The sequence below is a fragment of the Cryptotermes secundus genome, unplaced genomic scaffold (assembly GCF_002891405.2).
Source record: "Cryptotermes secundus unplaced genomic scaffold, Csec_1.0 scaffold654, whole genome shotgun sequence".
Classification (NCBI taxonomy): Eukaryota; Metazoa; Arthropoda; class Insecta; order Blattodea; family Kalotermitidae; genus Cryptotermes; species Cryptotermes secundus.
Genome location: NW_019727402.1, coordinates 465486 through 485794, shown reverse-complemented (window position 1 = coordinate 485794; position 20309 = coordinate 465486). Strand labels below are relative to the sequence as shown.

Sequence of the window (20309 nt, the reverse complement as noted above, 5' to 3'; positions counted from 1 at the left end):
GGTGAACGCAGCAGTCGCGGAAGTTTCTGTCTAATACCCCTCAGTAGGAAACATGAGGTGGACGAGTGAGCAGCGTGCGTTCCGTACTCACTTCGGAATTAAGCCCAGAGTTCCGGTTCCCGACCGGAAATCGATTGTTTTGTGGGTAGAGAAGTGGGAGTGTGGTGAAAAAATCATCAGGACAACAACGGACCGTTACGACGCCAGAAAATGTGGAGGCAGTTCGACAGTCGATTCTGAGATCTTTTTCGAACCAGCTCTTGAAGAAATGCATCTAGGAAATGTCTGGTTCCAACAGGATGGTGCCACGGCCCACACAGCCCGAGCTTCGATGACAGTTTTGAGGGCAAAGTTCCCCGGACGGCTCATCTCGCTTCGAGGTGACATCCCGTGGGCAGCGCACTCACCTGATCTAACGCCCTGTGATTTTTTATAGGGATACCTCAAGGCAGAGGTTTTTAAACATCGCCCCACACACCTGCTTCAGCTGAAAAATGTTATTCGGCAGGAAGTAGCCCAAATTCCGGTGCACATGTTGGAACGTGCAGAGGGGCACTTCAGAAAACGGTTGCATCAGTGCATAGAGAACGGTGGCCACCACCTTCAAGATATTTTGTTTAAAACTAAATGATTTAAAACTTTAAAGTATGTTCTTTCATTAGCTAAACATAAATTCTGTCTATCAGTAATAATTTTTCTTTTATTCTCCTTCAAAAAAAAACAAAAAGGATGTTTCTGCGCCCCACTCTGCATAACGTAACTTGCAGGTAGAAGCAGTCTGGACTTTCATCTGGAAGGGCTGAGAAGAGACGACGAACTTCTCTGCTACAACAGTCGTTCCCCAGCTGAACTACGCAACTATATCAATATCACACAGCTCTTAGTTTTACTGATGTTACGTTACACACGGAAGAGGGATCCCAAAGAAAGAAAGAAAGAAAGTAAGGAAGGAAGGTAGAAAGGATGGAAAGAAGGTAGTAAGGAAAAAAGGGAGGAAATGAGGGAGGAAGGAAGGAGGGAAAGAAATAAAGAAGGGAGGAAGAAAGAAAGAAGAGTCCAAAAGCAATTTCAAATTTATGTGAGTTTAAAGTGGATGTTGAGATTTTTCTCTTCTCCAAAACGTCCATAACTCTGGAACCAACACCCATGCCTTTCTCAAACGGCAGTCTGCAGTTACTCTATGCCGGTTCACAAATGTTAGCTGGTGTTAGATCTATAGGCCTACATAAACCTGGCACGACTGGGAGGGCACCGCCCCCTTCCCAGTCCTGCCAGGCTTATGTAGGGGAGACAGTACTTTACAGCACGAGACCTGTCTCGTTTCTTTTTTGTTTTCTTCTAGTGCCTAAATAGTCTATGTCGATACCAGCGATTTTCCACCGGTGCACCTCGGCACATGGTGTGACGCGAATTGAAGGTCGAAAAGAAAAATAAAGAAATCGTCGAAATCCATGATTAGCATAATTTTTAAAACTAACAAAATGATCAGAATTTTTGCTGTTGAACTTTTATACACAATCATGTTACACGTTTTTCTTGTAATGACAGAACCCCTACTCTTAAAATATTGATGGTGCGCCTTGACAATTTTAGCGCCATGTTCGGTGTGCCTTGAGTTGAAAAAGGTTGAAAAACTCTGTGATATGCTCATCTTCCTTCCCCCCCCCCCATGGACGTAATGATGATTCTTGAACATTGAGTACATTAAAATACCAAGACCAACAGCATAATACTGTGACGTGTTGCGCATTGGAGTACCCGCAGTGACCTGGCAGCCCTGGCCACGGTGACGTAGCCCCCACCCCCCAGCATTTTATGGAACCCGAAGGTTCATTACCGTGTTCACAAGAGCCCTCCACTGGTCCCTATCCTCAGCCAGATCAATCCAATCCATACCATCCTCTCTCTCTAAGATCCATTTTAATATTGTCCATCCATCTACGCCTTGGTCTTCCCAGTGGTCTCTTTCCTTCTGGCTTTCCCACCAATATCCTATACGCATTCCTCGTCTCCCCCATTCGTGCTACATGCCCTGCCCACCTCATCCTCCTTGACTTCATCATTCTAATTATACTTGGAGAAGAGTAAAAGTTATGAAGCTCGTCATTATGCAGTTTTCTCCAAACTCCTGTCACTTCATCACTCTTCGGTCCAAATATTCTCCTCAACACCGTGTTCTCAAACACCCTCAGTCTATGTTCCTCCCTTAATGTCAGAGACCCAGTTTCACACCCATACAGAACCACAGGCAAAATTATAGTTTTGTATATTCTAATTTTTATGGTTCTGGACAGCAGACGAAAATACAAAAGGTTCTGGACTGAATGGTAGTTCTACGAACTATTAACAACAAAATTTTAAACTATCTTCTAACTGGTATAAATAGTCTTTAGAAACGTAAATTTTAGCTTCTAAGCAAATTCCATCACTATCCATCACTATCGGTGCGACGTGCCCAAAATACTGGGCGGACAATGAAAAAAAAAAGTCACTCGCTTTTAACCATCTGTTAGCCTGCGTAGGGAAGGATGACGTCACTAATTACCCCGTGTAGTGAACTAAACTGAAACAATCGAAATCGTGAAGGCCGTGACGAATTCTACACGGCATGGTATACAGCAACGGATTATATTATACAATCCTTTACTAACAAAGGCAATAACTAGTTCGCGTGCATAGTACGCTTTTTGTGATTACATTAACATGTCGATTTGTCGCAGGCAGACTTCTAAAACAAATCTGAACCATTATTAATTATAATTCAAGCGTAAACTTAGACTTTCCTAACCAAACAAAACCTACGCGCAGGCATGATCGTAAATAAATATGGTAACTATTTCTACTTGCTACCAAATACACATTGCAAAACGTGCCTTCTGGTACGGGTTATAGACCCCGCTTAACAGACGTACCGTTAAAATTGTGAAAAATTCTTGGGGCATATTAGAGGAGACGCAATTAGTGGCGCCTTGTATAAGGTAGGTGGGGAAACTGTAAACAACGCCACTAAACCTTATTCCGGGAGAACTGCCGTAAACTGAGATAAGCAGCTCAACCAAAGTAATGCATCTTTCGGGTTATTTTTATCCTTCATCTCTCTCTTCTTCCCTTCATCCCCCCATGAACGACAGACGAACAACACACGAGCCAACAAAGCACCTTACACTGGACACCCCCTAACCCGTGGGGACATCACATCGCTTCAAACTTCTCATCACGAACCACACGGATAGCTCTCCCGCCCCCCAACCCTTTATACCCGACCTCTTCTCTATAATTCCCGCCCCCGCGCTATCATCCTCTTTCCCTTCATACACTTTTTCACTCCCTCCTCCTGCCGGCATTCATCATTTTATATTTCCACGCGCGGAGCCTGGGCTTGCACGACGGATGGTCTTTGTTCCGCGGCCCGCCACCTTGTTTTATCGTGGCTCATCACGGCTGCTCCTGACCCCGAGCTTGTTGCTGCACGACCACGAAAGAGAGAGAGACGGAACACGAGGGATTGTTTAGTGGCAGCGGGAAAGAGAGGGGCTTGGCTGTGGAGTGAGGTGGAGTATGGGTTCATGCGGCGACTCCGTTGCGGTCTGCTGGACGGGACAATTTGGTCAAGAGCTTGGCAAGGAGAATGGAATCTCTTAATTGTCCTACTTTATACGTACTTTCCATAATAGTGTCTTCCCATCACAAAACCTCTACTGATGCGGAAAATTTTAACATTCGACGTTATGATCTAATGGCACATTTTCTGGCCAGAAAAAAAAATATAACTGCGAAGTTCAAACTTCGCATTTCACTCCGTAAACTCTTCCAGGTGACACACATTATTCACAGACCTCGGGGGTGCAGCAGGAACACAGGGACAAATCTCACGCACAATATATGAATGCGAACAAAATGAGCATTCCTTCTTAGTAACTTTTCGTTTGTCAATAAAGATGAATGGTTACATTTGACATTTCCTAGTCAAACTAGCTACATGTTGCACCGCATATTAAAATTGTACAACCATAATAATAAGTCAGATGTTTGTGTTAAAACCCGTAAATAAATCAAACTTCCTGAGTGCGACACATTCCTGCATTGTCAAAATGCACTTAACAATAACACAATTCGAAAACTCACCGCGGCTGATGGGTGCCTGGCAGGGGCTGGGTACATGGCTGCTGTCTACAAGTCAGCAGCGGCTCAATGCCATGAGAACATCACCTCCACATTTTCTACTTCCAGTAAAAATAAAGCGGGATAGCACCCACAACACTTTTCTGACCGATCCTTCCTGTCACAGCACACAAACCCCTTCACAAGTTGTCTACGCCACAACCGTCACAGCACTGTTTCACAATATCAACCAAAGACACACACATCTCCTCGGTATCACCGAGCTATATTCGCGCATCCTAATTCAAATTTCACAAAAATTGTCAGGTTTTCGCACATCTAACGCGCACAATCCATTGTTCCACCACCGCCAGTGCCAGATACTCTGCTCATAATGGCGTATAGCCCACGTGGTATACAAAACAGAAACGTCACGTATTCTCCACCAATAATCGTGTTCCATTCGGAGACTCCACCCTATTCGGTTAAGCGACAGCTACTCGTCAACTCCGCGTGGAGCACGGACCAGAGATTATAATGGAAAGCCTGTTCACTTGTATTAAAATCTGTTCCCTTAGGTACTCATGCAGTTACTACGTAACTCAGATAGATAACTTTCCGAATCGGCAACACAGCAACTTTGATGAAACATACAAATCATTACACTGTTTATCCTCCTATATAATGTAAAATAAACTACACTCTTTTATATAGTATAGAACTTCAATACTTCTAATTTAATAACTGAAACTTTTCTGTTTCTCACACACAAAATTACATGGAAGTGTTTGGTCTGGCTTTATATGGTCTCTGCAAACGGCATTCAAGTGTCTCCAAATTGAATACCAGAGACCTCTCACGATCGTCCTTGGAACTAACAGCAAGCCATATTGTGTTTTGTTCATCAGTTCAGTTTGTCCGTCACAGCTGCTGCGGAGAGCTGCGGCGGATAAAATTGGTTATTTCCATAGTTTGAGGACCTGTGTCCCAGGTTATGATGCAAGAAATGGACTTCAAGAATGTCATCTATAATGCAGCAAGGGATGGCAAACTCCGACGCTTGAAGGTAAGAAACCAAAACTGCGTATTTAAGATTAGGTGTAGGATCCTTTATTCTTCTCCGAGTAGGGATAACTCAAATTGGCCAATTAAATCGAACATTGAATAGATTACGAAAACGTAGTATGGAATTTTACCCAGTAATGAAGTTCATACTATTTTGCGATCCTGCCCAACAGTTTGATGTGCTGTAAGAATGACCTTCTGTATATTTTCTGATAGACTGGTTGCAATTCATTGACGTAAACCTTTTTATAATTACGTATTCTGATCTGAAAGCTATTCTTTTTAGTATTTTAAGATAATTACAGTTATTCTTTGTATAATGTGTCGTATTAATGCTAAGTGAATACCGTGCAACTGATCTTTGTTTATGCATTGCTCTTCCAACATTTGTGTTTTGAACAAAAATGTAAGCCTTTTTTCGTGCTGTTGTGGTTGTAAAATCGCGTTATCTGTAAAGTATGGAGTCCTCTAAATACCGTACTTGCTTTCGTATGTCATCTGTAAACATTTTTAACTGCTGTGCAGGTAGTGACCACACAGCAAGTAGTGAGAGTGAAAGGTTCGTTATATTGATTCTATTTGGAAACATGCGAAGTAATAGAACTACACCGGTACTCTTTAGAGAAATCATAATGAACCAGGTAATTTGGTGGCTAAATAAACAGTGAAAAAAGAAATGTGGCAGTTGTTGGCATCTGTCCATCGATTTCTTCCAGAACTAGGTAGTCTGTATGCGTAGTTATTTTGAATGTAGTGTTTTCAAGTCGGTAGGGAGGATATGTTTAGAGTAGTGTTAGTTGTGTTGATGATAATTACAGAAGCATTAAGAGTGTTTTACAGTAACATCATGGCAAAAACTAAATTGATTTCGGTTTCATTTTACGTCACGTTAACATTTTGGTCATGTGAAACGCTAGATGAAATGTCATATAGTTGCCAGACACACGATTTTTTTTCCTTTTTACAGAAATATACAAATGTCCGTGAAACTGCTCAAAATGGTGGCATTGCCAAATTTTTTTTTTTTTTTTTGCATCCATGACAAAGGTTCTCATAACAAAGATTTTGTGTTCGCATACTTTTAAGCAGAGAATCTCTCGCCTCCTACTTCCATCCTATTATTGTTCACTCTACGGTAACCTCCTGCTGGAAGTGGACCAATGTATAGGCCTACCAGGACTATATTGGGACCAATCGTACCCTACGCACGTGTGCCGAATGTTGCAAGAGGCACATTTTATAGGCTCGTAGCATTTCATTCCAAACGGAATGAATTGCGTTTTAGGGATGCGTCCTGCAGTTGAGATCTTACATGTTATTCGGGCAATCAGATTGGAAGACAGACTGTATTACCGAGGTGGACGGTTTTTGTCGAAACTTACGCACGTCTTCCAGCCGACTGTAATGGTTATGACAGGAGTGTGCAAACATGCTGAGTATCGGAGCCGCATGTGGTAATTTTCCGTAGTTTGGAAGCCGCGAACAGGCGTTCATTGGTTGACATGGGTGTTTAGGTGCATGTTTTCCATGCAGCAATTTTTTTTTATATTTAATCTATTTGTAAAAAGAAATATCGATGAATCTGTTTCCGCGAGCCGCGCTAGTGGCTCAGAAGAGCCTCATACGACTCGCGAGCCACAGTTGGAACCCTAATTGGTTAGGTATTCGCCGTTTGTGTGAATGTCATTGATTTACAGTGTTGCCAATCAAGGAACATGATGTTTAGGATACGATGTGGCAATTACTTGGCGGAAGCTTGAAGCCATGTGCCATGTATGGGCAATCGTTTTGCGGGTAGGAAGTAAAGCCAACGTCTGGAAGGTCAAGGCAGGCCACTTCGGACACAAGGTAAACCGAATAAATGAGATTACCATTCATTATTCCAATAGAGCGTGATCGCTTTCAGCATGAACAACCGAGGTCACTTCGTCTTCGTGTTTTGTTGTCCCACGAATGGAAAGGAAGGCGGAAAATCGAGAAGTGATGTCTCACCGGTACGTCGACCTGTTTCCTTTGTTTCTTGTTTTACGTCACCACTTGACAGTGACGATTTCGCAAAGTTCTTAATAGCGGAATACGCTACAGTAGCAGCATCGACCCTTTCTACCGCACACCATGCGTGATATTATTGCACAAACCAGCCCACCAGGACAAGAGTACCATTATTCTATTGTCTGAAATAGTTAATAACTCAGTGGGTGGAAACATTGGTAAACTAATTATAATTGTGAAAGTGGAAAGTGGATTATATGTGTCAGAAGACATCTGGCCTTCAGATGTTTCCACTCCCACCCCACTCAGTAAACAGGTCTATTTAAATCAGCATACCGAATTTTCCCACCTGATGTGTTGGACATTATATAATGATAATTATATTAATAGCATCATAATTGACTTCAACATGTCGAGATGTACCGTATCACTGAAGGGGGTACAGTCTTACACCCTCCCCCCATGTTATCTCTACTGTACAAAAAGTAGTTCTGTATTAAAATGCATCAGGGGATGAATTAGTCATTTATAGCAGAACTTGTATTTATTTCATTATTCAGATTTGTAAAACATTTTTATTTAAATTGTAGGATCATGAAGGGCATGAAATTGCAGAATGCAGTAAAGACATGCAACACAATGGTCACATCCCAAAATGGAGGCAGCTGTGTTTATGACCAGTGATGAGTTGTGGGATGGCAGAAAATTTCAGTTGGTTTAAAGAGATGTCACCAGAAAAAGAAGTGGAAACATTTGTCATGGCCACATTCATTGGCACAAACTATACTGCATTTACATACCACTAATCTATTTTTCTACAAATTTACCATAACATAAGTTGTACAGTTTTCACCATTAGAAATTTAAGGACCCTACATTAAATGCTGCAAGTGTTATTCTGCATTACAAGTTCACATCTGTATTTATGTTTTTGATGATAAATGTGAGGATGAAGAGGTTTCAGGTGACATAATGTTCATCAGAATCAAGTGTCATTGTGTTGTTAATTGAACAGAAGGATAGAAAGATATTTGAAAGTCATTACTGTAGTTCTAAAGAAGGAATTCACCAATCACAGTGGCCTCACATCATGAGGCATGCACTGTCTTCTGACGCTCATATGGTAGGTTCAGATCCCACTCAGGGCATGGTTGTATGTTTACATTTTTACTGTGTTTGTGGTGTAGATGCCTTGTGATGGGCTGATCCCTCATCCAAGGATTCCTGCCAAGTGTCTGTCAGCAAGGACCCCACTGGCTGACCATGCCACGCAAAAGGAATGAAGGAATTTTGTTCTTCAAGGCTCTCCTCCCTAAAAAAATGCTGTGATGCTGTGCCAGCAGAGAAAGCTTCAAGACCCCAATGTCCTAGAGAGATATACAGAGACCACAGATGTTAAGTTACTCTTAAATGTTTCATCAAAATTCCTGCATGGTTTCTAGTACTATTTCTCGTCAGGAATCCTGCTTGGCATATTGCAGTATGGCAACATGTGGGTCAACTTCTAAAGCACTTCCTGTGTTTGTTTCCTAGTCATCCTATAAAACTGTGAGCTTCTGTATCTGAAGTTACGGCCATAACATTTGTGTGGAAGGTCACACAGTCCATTCACTATGAACAGTCTCATTTGTAACTGAATTCATGTCTTCCACATGGCAAATAGACTTGATCTGCAAGGTTGTGTGTGTGAACTGCTAAACACAGGAAAAAGGGATATAACGGTGACAGAGAAAGGAAAGAGGTTGAGTCAGTTCTTGTAGGTAACTTGGATACAGTTAAGAACCACGAAGGCAAGAAGAAGAATTATAACAACATTAAAATAACATAATTTATTTTGTATTTGACACTAAGCAGTGCTTATTTTTGTTTTTAATTTTTGTACCCAGCACCAACAAGAATAAGATACCAAAGCCTAACAGATGATTCACAGATCTATTCTATAATAGATGGAGTGGAGGGAACATATTGCAAAGATGGATGAAAATAGATTGCCAACTGAGGGGCAGAAGATTACAAGGATGACCACAAAAAAGATTTCTCCCTTAGAAGCCAGAACATGCTGTGACCTGATCCATGTATGCAGAAGAAGAAAAAGACCACTACATGAAATTGTAGTGAGACATGGAGGCAAAGCTGCCTGTTTCTGTAACCCTCAAGACTGGATAGAGACAAATGGTCAGTGATTATCTTGATTTGACAATACACTGAATACTGAATGATGAAAAAAGTACTGCACCTGGCAAGTAGAAGATAAAAAAAGGTGATGGCATATGAAGATCTGTAAATATGGACCTGTGATTTCTGGGCTTCTCAGCACTGAATGAGGTGAATGGCTGTCTGCTCTATATCCACAGAAAGAGCCCCAGGTGAGATGAGAGGGCCAGGAACTGAGCAGGACATGTGGTGCTTTCTAGTGGAGCTTTCATGCACCTGAAAAACAAAACTGTTACTCAGCTTTTGAAATATTGTCATCCCATCTTTAATATACAGGACTGAAACATAGATATTGACAAACAACAACAAAGAGCAGAAGTTGTGGATGCAGAGCTTCCCAGGAATGTGACTAAATATACTGACATACCAGATTACAAACACAACACATTAATACAAGTATTATAAGTATTATGTTTTTGGACATTATCCATTGTATTGTCTAATTATTTAAAAAACCATCCTGTTTCGGAGACTGGATTCTGTCTCTGTCCTGAGGTAAAACCTCAGTTGGGTCCATTTGATAGAGCTAGCCCGGAGATAGGTTTTACCCGAGGACGGGGACAGAATCCACTCTCCAAAACGTTGTGTTTTCAAAAAGAAACAGGACGGTTTTTTAGAAAATAGATGACTATGGATAATGTCCAAAAACACAATACTTGTATGTCACAATCCTATGGGCATCCACGGCCTGTTACAGGGATAGCTTTACCTTTCTGTTATCTGTAAATCAAGAAATACTAATATCATCTTAATTAGTGCAGTATTTTATACCCTTTGTGGGATGTCATGGAAATAAAATACTTTGACCCCTACATCTGCTGCCAGCACAGTATCTGTCAGTATGAAACTGTTCATATTTATTTGTGTTTCTTGACTGTTACAGGTATTTCTGGATCATCGTACCAAGGAGGAAGTGCTTATGTTGGTAGCTGCTAAAACAAATGGTGCAACTCCACTAGTGATGGCATGTCGTAATGGCCATTATGATGTAGCAGAATACCTCATAGAACACTGTAAAGCTGATATTGAACAACTAGGATCAGGTAAAATCCGTTTGCCAAGAGATAAAACACAGTTCCCTCAATATAGCAGCAGCTTGCTTATAGCAAATAACAATGTTCTCCTCACACACGGATGTTAGGAGTAAGCAGCAATCAAGTGAGACCCATTGCTGCATCATTCTGTTTAGTACTATCATTAGTCCTATGAGTATGTATGTAATGTGTTGTGTAGTGTAACCAGGGCTCCTTCTTGGGTCCATAGGGTCCGTGATCTTTCTCCCTCCCAGGCTGTGATTATGTGAGAACTGCTATGTATGATTTTTTTTTTTAATTTGTGGTACTGCTATAGCATATAAAAATATGAAAATTTGTTAAAAGCCCATTTTCTTCAGAAAACATTTCTATCAGTCATGGAACTTATTCATGTTTAAAATCTGAATTGTATGTCATTGCTGTGTGAAAGGAAAGTTCCTATTTTAAGACCTTGCTATCAGCATACATGAATACTACAAAACCTCATTTTTATCCATTTTGCACAGTGCTCAATTTGTTGGTCAGAGTATATATAGAACTAATGATTTGTATTTTTCTAGTTATCACAGAAATAGTGTCAGTTTTTTTGTCACATTCTCTGTCTTAGATTTTAACCACTGCCATCTGTGAGCTGAATGTCTATAAAATGTGCGAGCCTCAGACTCACAGCCCTATGGGCCTCCGTGGCCTGTTACAGGGTTAGCTTTACCTCTTATGTACCTTTATAGGAAATCAGTACAAAATTTAATGAGCAAAAGTTGTCATTATTATTAATGTTGTTTGTAAGCACAGTAAATGCCCAGTTGCAGACAGATTGTATTTTGGTATTACATGCAGTGCACAGTAGACTATTCTCTGTATGTAAACAAAATTTAATTTAAGTAATGTTAAACTTTCACTGATACAGTAAAAGTTCCATATAGTAAAGTACACATGAAAATCAGGGTGCCCAAATGTATAGGATGTATATGTATGTAACAGTATGTAATAATGTTTGTGAACGTTTGCATTTCGCTTTAGATTGTTTGAAACTTTGTTCTTTCTGGAATGACATTTGTAAAGAATTTTTGAAAATGAAGTTGAAAGGGGAAAAAATGTTACTATACCTTTGAGCTCTATTTTTAGCAGAAATTTGTCTTTATAACTTAGAAACTTGAGGAGTCATATGAGTTTTAATTTTGTAATCCAGAATATGGATAATGTAGCTCTGAAGAGAGACTTGGATTGTCACAAGCAGTCTTTTAAGATTTTGGGGTAACTAATTGACAGTGGATGTTGTATAGCAGCAATGTGGATCGGACATGGTAGCTGTTAAAATGTTGCTGTTTGCTGCCATAACTATTTGAGGATGTAGACTGGAATTGAAAACTTTTTTGTACATACAGTAGAACTTGGTTATAACGTCATCAAAGGGACCTAAAAATAGTGTCGTTATAAACGAATGTCGTTGTAACCGAAATGGGCACTTCCACAGTAGCCTTATGTTAGTCACGTAAAAATCTACCAAAAACCGAGTTAAAATGTTGCATTTTTTAGTGAAATACGTAGTTAAGTACAGACTAACATAACATTAACGTGGAATTGCCCAAATGTGTAATATCAAAGACATATTACAGCGCTTTTCACTGACAATACACACAATATTTCACGAATCACTTTAACTTTCTCTTCAATGCTTAAAACTTTCCTTTTCATTGCCATGTTTTCGCTACTGCACTTCTCTGGGTTTAGGCAGGAACACTATAGGGTAAGTAGACAATGTGAGGTCCTGTTAGACGAGATTCTAGGAAAGGAATGCAGTTAACAACCTGCCGCGTCCTCTTGCACTATTCACGCAGTCCCACCCCACACCCTTGTTTTCTCATAAAACCCACGCTCCTCTTGCAGCCCGCGGTCGTATTCTTCCAGGACAGTCACGTCAGCAAGTAGAGAAAGTGAGGGTGGGCAGACACATCGAACTTTCCCACCATATCAGAGAAATTCAGGAATGAAAATGACGTTACATACGAGGTTTATGCATTTGTGCATGTCGTACTAAGCAAGGTATAAAAACAGTTGCTTTATGAGGAATTAGTTCATATCATTGAATATTTGACGCAATAGACAAAGTGTCGCAGAAACCGATGTTGCTATAACCAAGTTGTACTATATATCTGTTTTTTAATAAGGGAGAAAAATGATGTTAATGATAATTTATTTAACATCTTATACTTTCACTCTGAATATTTTGCAACTTTAAAATATTTTGTGTTTAAAATAATTATGTATGTTGTGTGCAAATGACATTTCTAGTCAGACATTTGATAAGGGTTTGGATTACATTTGAATATTATCTGCATAAGTAAGGTATGACAAACTACTGGGAAATTTGTTATGGATTTTATCCAGAAACAAATGAAAGCAATAATCTATAAAATGTAAATAAGAAACTGTTTATGCTTGTAACAGTAAATATCCTGCTCTAGATTCAAATGAGTATTTTTTCTTTGATTTTGTACAGTTACTGAAAATCTATAGCAATGAAAGCTATGTTGTTGGTTTTTCTGACAGTTGTCTTTGATGGAGATACTATCGAAGGTGCCCCACCACTGTGGTGTGCTGCAGCAGCCGGACATTTACCAGTGGTTCGTCTGCTAGTTCGTAATGGGGCCAGTGTCAACAGTACTACACGCACCAATTCCACGCCACTTCGAGCAGCTTGTTTTGATGGGCATTTTGAGATTGTTAAGTTCCTTGTAGACCATGGTGCTGGTGAGTTTAATTATTTTAAAATCTTCGTGAAATACTGCTTAAAGAACTGATTCTTTAAACAGTTTACACCATATCTGTGGAAAAACAAAAAGTGGAATTAATTATGGAGGACACGTGGAACAGATGAGAAATTCATACAAAATTTTGCCTGAAAATCTGAAAGGAGGAGATCACATGGAAGACCTAGATGTAGATGGGGAAATAATAATAAAATGGATCTTGAAGAACTAGAGTGGGTGGATGTGGACCAGATTCATCTGGCTCAGGATAGTGACCAATGGTGGGCTGCTATGAATGTTTGGGTTCCAGAATAGGCAGGAAATTTGACTTTCACTTATGAAGGTTAGGATTATAGGTGGAGAGAGTTGAGTAAGAAGTGTGCAGGGATGGAAGTTGGTTCAATTTTATATCAGTAGCAATGAAAGGGAATCATCCCTCAACTGTACACAGGCTGCATCTTACTGATGTTAATTAAAACTTTTGTTCCAGCTTATCAGACAGTTCTGAAAAAGTTGCTTCACTAAGCATAGCTAACTTCATGGCACAAAGCCTTTCTCGACAAACTGACAGTTACAAGGAACATATTCCTACTTTTTATGGAAGCCGAAGTTTCATTGCCATATTCACAAGAGCCCAAACACTGGTCCCTGGCCTGAAGTAAATGAATCTAGTCCACTCCCTCACACCGTTTCTTTAAGGTCCAGTTTATTATAATCCTCTTATCTGTGCCTACGTCTAGGTTGTTGAGTAATGACATGATATTTTATATACTTTATATATAATCTTTACTTCTATATATATGTGGTTAGGTACAGCAACATTATTTTATACAATGGGTGAAGTCAGAATATGGTTTGTATTTACACCTTTAAACTGCTTTAAGTAACTCAATAGAATGGGTACTATTTGCTAGTTTTAACAGCTGTATCACCTGTGCTATTTTTGGACAGATATTGAAGTTGCAAATCGCCATGGTCACACATGCCTCATGATTGCCTGCTATAAAGGACACTTCCGCATCGCCAGGTTTCTTCTCGGTCTAGATGCTAATGTGAATCGTAAGAGTGTGAAAGGAAATACTGCCCTTCATGACTGCGCAGAATCAGGAAGCTTGGAAATACTCAAACTGCTCATAGAACATGGAGCAAAAATGGATGTAGATTCTTACGGTATGCAGTTTACTTTACACTACACTACACTTTGAAATGTAGTGAAAATGTAAAAATGCAGTCTTTTTCAGTATACATACATATTCTTAGTCTGCTTGTGATTGTATCCTTGTAGCATGAGTGTTTGTGGAGTCCAATATAGTAAACCTGGCACAGAATTTTTCTGAAACTGTTTTTATATACTATATGTCTGTACTATGACCTCATATACTTTCTTGTCCATTTGATGGCCCAGTTGCTTTATTTGGTGGTATCATTTCACCACACGTATCTTCCAAAATATATGTAAAAAGCGATCTCTGGTCATTACATCACCAAAAAATTTTATGTTTTCCTCTTACTAGACCAGTAGTCTTTAATGCAGGGCAACAGGATTAGGCCCATCTTTATAATTATACCTAAAAACGCCTTCAATTCAGGAACTGACACATCAGACCACATACTCCAAATGAACCTCGTGCTAAGCTGAATTTCCAAAATGTAACATTAAGCATGTAATGTCACAGATCAGTACTCACATAGTATGTCTCTGAAATAGACTGAACACCTTTGCATCAACAATATTTTTTTATTTACATCCTATCACCATTTCTACAATAAAGATGGGGAGAATATGTGCCTCCAAAACATAGATTCCCCCCCTCCCCTGCAAGACTACACCCAGAAAACCACAGTATGTACATTTATGCAGGTCTATCATATTAATTGCTGTATTTACTGTTGGCAGGAATGACACCACTGTTAGCAGCTAGTGTTACAGGTCATACACACATTGTCGAATATCTTATCAAGTTACCAGACTTGGTTTCTCGAACAGAGAGGGTGGATGCATTGGAACTACTTGGAGCCACTTATGTTGATAAAAAACGAGACATGATTGGTGCTCTTGAACTCTGGAAGAGAGCCATGGATGACAGGCAAGATTACTTTTCTACTCATATTGAAGTTCTTTTGTTTTTCAATTAAGATCTCTCAGTATTTGTGGATGAGATAATTTAACTCATATTCACACCCAGTACCATCCCAAATCTTTAATACATTTCATAGTATATTTTTATGTATGGTAAAGATAAATTTCCTTAACCCTTTAGTGTCTGTGAACAAAATATTGCCTCAACTATGCACTAATTGTTCCCCAGATGTAATTGTTTGTTATGGAACCTCTCTAGTATAGTTGGTAAATGAGAAGATTCAGAAGTGTTTTATTTTAAATTGACTTTCTATGAAAGTAACTCATATAAAGTTGAAATTTCATTTCCAGGTATCCCATAGGCTCCACACATCTACCCAAACCAAACCAGAGAAATACTGTTGCAGCCTATGATCATGCAAGAGAAATTAGAGATCTGGAAGGTTTAGAAGACTTACTAGCAGATCCAGATGAAATGCGGATGCAGGCACTTGTAATTCGTGAGCGTATCTTGGGTCCAGCTCACCCTGATACTAGCTATTATATTCGTTACCGAGGAGCAGTATATGCAGATGCTGGAAAATTCAACCGTTGTGTTGCTTTGTGGAATTATGCCCTGGACATGCAACAAAGTATGCTGGAACCTCTTAATCCCATGACACAGAGTTCCTTATTTTCCTTCACTGAGCTTTTTTCATTCATGATGGGTGAGCAGGGACGACCATCAACCCGGGGACGACGTGTTCCGCCTGCCGCTTTCACAGACTTGATGACTGTTTTCAAGAAATCAGTACGTGAGGTAGAAGCAGGTGTAGAGATGCTAGACAAGATTCCAGGAGGAGAACGAGATGCAACGTACCTTCACCGTGTACTAGTGATTTCCCTACACCTAGCATGTTTATTAACCAGACTTCTACCAGATGTGTCTTCTGAGCAACGCCACAAAGTGCACTGTTTCATGTACAGACTTGTGAAACAAGATGTTCACACACGTTTGGGGTGCACTGCTCTCCACTTAGCTTGCTCTATTGATGCTGCTTTGGTAGGTCGTTATCCTGCCTGTCAGTTCCCATCATCCCATCTGGTCGATGTTTTGTTAACGGTTGGTGCTGATGTAGATTCTCGAGATGAAACAGGAAATATGCCTCTTCATTTGGCAGCAATGAGCAAGCCATGTCCACCTGCACTGGTACGCAAGCTATTGGATCATGGTGCACATTTGGATGCAGTAAATTCAGCTGGGCACACCTTTCCCCAGTTGCTCAAAGGACAAGCTATACATGAAATAGTAAATCCATTGAAATACACAACCCTAAGCTGTCTCGCAGCAAGAGTTATTGTCAAACATAATATACCATACAAAGGAATTATACCAGTAACACTAGAGCCATTTGTAGAGCAGCACTGAATAATAATGTGTTTTCACCAGCCACAAGTCTGTATGGTGCATTGTTACAAATACTGACCTATTTAAAAGATCAGGTCATATGTCACTATCAGGAAGTCATTGTGTCAATATACACCATGTTCAGTTTCAAATCTTCCCTTGACTTCTGGTCTGGTAATAAACACATGCCATATTACTATAATTGTGATAACTTTTGTAAGGCTGTCATGGAAATATGGATGTGATATTTTTTGTGAGATTGCCTGTATATAAATTTCTCAAATATAATTTAAATCCTTGATGTGTTGTCCCTGAGCTCTGTTTTAGGAGTGGGACATTATCATCATTCAAACCCAGCTGGCATGAATTGTCATTGGAAAAGTGACAGTGATGTTAAATTTTTCAACATGTTACGTTAAGTTTGTGAAAATTGAACTCCATAACCAAAAGTGCTTTTCCACTGTTTTTCAGGTTGGTCAGTCACTAGTCTGTCGTTTGCAGTGGTACTGTTTTGCTCTAAAACTTGCTGCTTTTCTTACATAATTAAAATAATTGTGTTGCAATATGTTTTTGTTTGTTTTTTTAAGTTTGTTAACCAAGTTTGTAATTTTTGTGGTATTTTATAACCACTGTATAAAGATTTACAGATTTACTTTCAAATGATATGAAATGCTAAAATTATTTTGGGGACTTCAATTCTGAATTTTAGAATATGGTTCTTCCTTGAAAACAGGAGTTAGGCATTGTTAAAAGCAAGATATGCAGAGAAATTATTATTAGTTGTTATGGCATTTCAGTTGCCCTAATAATGTTAACAGTGTCTTACCATTATACGAGCTAATTAAATTACATAAATAATAAAATAGTGGGAATAAAACTTGGTACATTTTAATTCATATCCTCCTGTTTCCATGTTAATACACTGGCTTACTGTCAAAAGTGTAAGTCATGCATATTTCTGGAATTTCTCTGTTTTAACAAGCACTTCTTACATGTTTGATGTGACTTGTACATTCATACTGTTCAAACTTCTGCTAATAGAAGGGAAATATTAAATGCATCTTCTAGATGCCATTTTTTTTTATTTTCTTAATTCTTGGTTACCTTCAAGTTTGTTCAGTTTTTACCATTCAGTGCCAAGACTAATGGTACTGTAAGCAAATGTAAAATTTCTGTTGAATATAAATGATGCAATGGCAACAGACACAAACAGAATGGTCAGCATGAAAGTTATGTGGAAGTAAGGAGATTTTGGTTTTCTGGGACCTGATGCCACACAGTTCAGTACATGGGTACAAACACAATTTCAACTCCTTACTGCCATTTCCAAATAAATGAAACATTTCGAAGACTATTAGCTAACTACATACAATTTCTTCTCATACTGTAGTAAAGGAACAATGGATCTAACATCTGCTACAAAAATGAGTGAACTCATATGTTTGGTCAGAGCAAATACTGAATAGTGGAAAAATGTCGTCACATAGAGCGAGTATGTAAAAATAATTCCGGTTGTCACACCTTCAAGTATGTTGATAGCCTGAGGTTGTTCAGGCCTCGCACCCTTATTACTTGGCTTCTTATTTTCTCACCAGGTGGGTTGTTAGCCCATCGTGGAACCCCTAGAGAATCTGTCTGCACTACAGCTAATTCACTTCTGCATAACCCTAAGCAGGACCCATTGCCAGCTACTGACAGCCAGAATAACTTGGCCTGGGATCAAATATGATCATTGTAGACTTCACCGTGGCATTTCTGTGCTGGCGTACAATATGAACTGCTTAATCTTGTGAAGTTGTCCCTGTGTTTCATTATGCAAGCACCACACCAGGAAGTTGTGTAGGGAGAATGCAAGTATGGCTCCACTAGATGGGAGTGGCCAGCTTCAGCCACTTTGCTCAGTACCCACTGGACAGGAGGCTTGGTGGGCTCCAAAGCTGGCCCAGATTCTGTGAAGAAAAACCTCTAGCCCATAGCATGTCACTCTACTGACAGCTTTCCCAGCTCCTTATTGCTTAATCTTAATCAGTTTCTAATCATTTTAGTTCAGATATGAACATTTCTGAAATATAAATTAGAATGTGGACTTTAAATTACTACTAAATTATTTTATTCATTTGAATCAGACCTTATGGAAGTAGGACGTGGACTGGGTTCAACTGCCTCAGGACAACTATCAGTGGCAGGCTCTTGTGAATACGGTAATGACCCTTCAAATTTCATTACTAGCTGAACAACTATTAGCTCTTCAAGGAAACCCTGCTTACTGTAATATGGTCTGAGTACAGCAAAAAATACAGTCATTTGCCCACAAGTACTGTCACACCACAAACTTTCAGATGATAAATACCACATGAGTATTAACTCATGTTCTGTCAAATCTAAGGACCTCAATCTGGAGTCAAAAATGTGTTTTGACACTCTGCAGATGCTCGACAGCCACGTGGAAAGCCCAGAGATTGATGAACACACATTATAAAGAGAATTATTACATTCAATTTTTTGTTCGCTATAGTTCCTACATGTCACATTGTTGGGCAATTTCAGACACTGAAGGTAACTTAGAAACACAAACTGTAATTGACACTAGTAAGGAGGGTGGTCTAGAAGTAAACACAAAGAAAGCATACGTATATGTTGCTATCTCATCACCAAAATGCAGGGCAAAATCATGACATAAAGATAGGTAACAGATGTTTTGAAATGTGGCAGAGTTCAGATATTTGGGAACGACAATAACAAATCAAAACTTAAGTGAGGAGGAAATTAAAGGGAGACTGAACTTGGGTAATGCTTGCTATCATCCAGTTCATAACCTTTTGTCTCGTGTCTAAAAAAAAATTAAAATATACAGAACTATAATTTTGCCTGTGGTTCTGTATGGGTGTGAAACCTGGTCTCTGACTTTAAGGGACAAACACAGACTGAGGGCGTTTGAGAAGAGAGTGCTGAGGAGAATATTTGGACCGAAGAGAAATTAAGTGACAGGAGGTTCGAGAAAGCTGCATAATGAGGAGCTTCATAACCTTTGCTCTTCTCCAAGTATAATTAAAATGATCAAGTCAAGGAGGATGAGGTGGGCAGGTCATGTAGCACGAATGGGGGAGACGAATGCATATAGGATATTGGTGGGAAAGCCAGAAGGAAAGTACCCACGGGGAAGACCAAGTCATAGGTGGGTGGACAATATTAGAATGGATCTTAAGAGAGATAGGATGGGACGATATGTATTGGATAGATCCGGCTCAGGATAGGGACCCATGGAGGGCTCTTCTCAGCTCCAGGAGTGAGGTAATTTAAGATAATCTCTTAAACTTGGCTGATGGCATCTACCCCCAGGTTTCAGCCATTTTGAATCTTAGTAAAATGAAACACGAATCATATACAGCCTTGAGTGATTTAGACTAGCTCTTTCTAACAGGCCCAACTGAGTAGGTTTATCTTTCCCTACCCACCTGAAGACGGAGACAGATCCAGTCTCCGAAACGTTGTGGTCTTTTGTCTTTTACATACCAGACGATGGACGAAGTCCAAAAGAAGTACAGTATACACCATCGCCAGAATCCTTTCAAGTCTATCTATAAATTTCCTCAGAAAATGTGCTGAAATGTAATAATATAGATGTAAAACTGTCAATGTGCTGTGACAGATATCACTAACTCCACAGACAGGACAACTGGGCCTCA

General features: G+C 39.6%; 2 protein-coding genes across 6 annotated transcripts in view; one reads left to right on the top strand and one right to left on the bottom strand.

Annotated features, from left to right (window-relative positions):
• LOC111864706 (protein groucho) overlaps positions 1–4563 on the bottom strand; it is a 349923-nt gene extending 345360 nt beyond the window's left edge. For all 3 annotated transcript variants that reach the window (XM_023852155.2, XM_033751548.1, XM_023852156.2), the window contains exon 1: positions 4126–4563. In XM_023852155.2, the coding sequence (XP_023707923.1) occupies positions 4126–4161 (36 nt within the window). In that variant the 5' untranslated portion in view covers positions 4162–4563. The remainder of the gene's footprint in view (positions 1–4125) is intronic.
• Positions 4564–4966: 403 nt separating this feature from the next.
• Positions 4967–17500, top strand: LOC111864725 (protein fem-1 homolog CG6966). 3 transcript variants are annotated; one of them, XM_023852208.2, is made up of 6 exons: positions 4967–5167; positions 10256–10415; positions 12957–13157; positions 14108–14326; positions 15054–15243; positions 15588–17500. In XM_023852208.2, the coding sequence occupies exons 1-6, from the start codon at positions 5096–5098 to the stop codon at positions 16642–16644; spliced, it is 1899 nt and encodes a 632-aa protein (XP_023707976.1). In that variant the 5' UTR covers positions 4967–5095; the 3' UTR covers positions 16645–17500. The 3 variants fall into 3 exon arrangements, with proteins under 3 accessions (XP_023707976.1, XP_023707975.1, XP_023707977.1); XM_023852207.2 differs by lacking the exon at positions 4967–5167 and adding an exon at positions 6916–7014; XM_023852209.2 differs by lacking the exon at positions 4967–5167 and adding an exon at positions 7289–7376.
• Positions 17501–20309: the final 2809 nt, after the last annotated feature.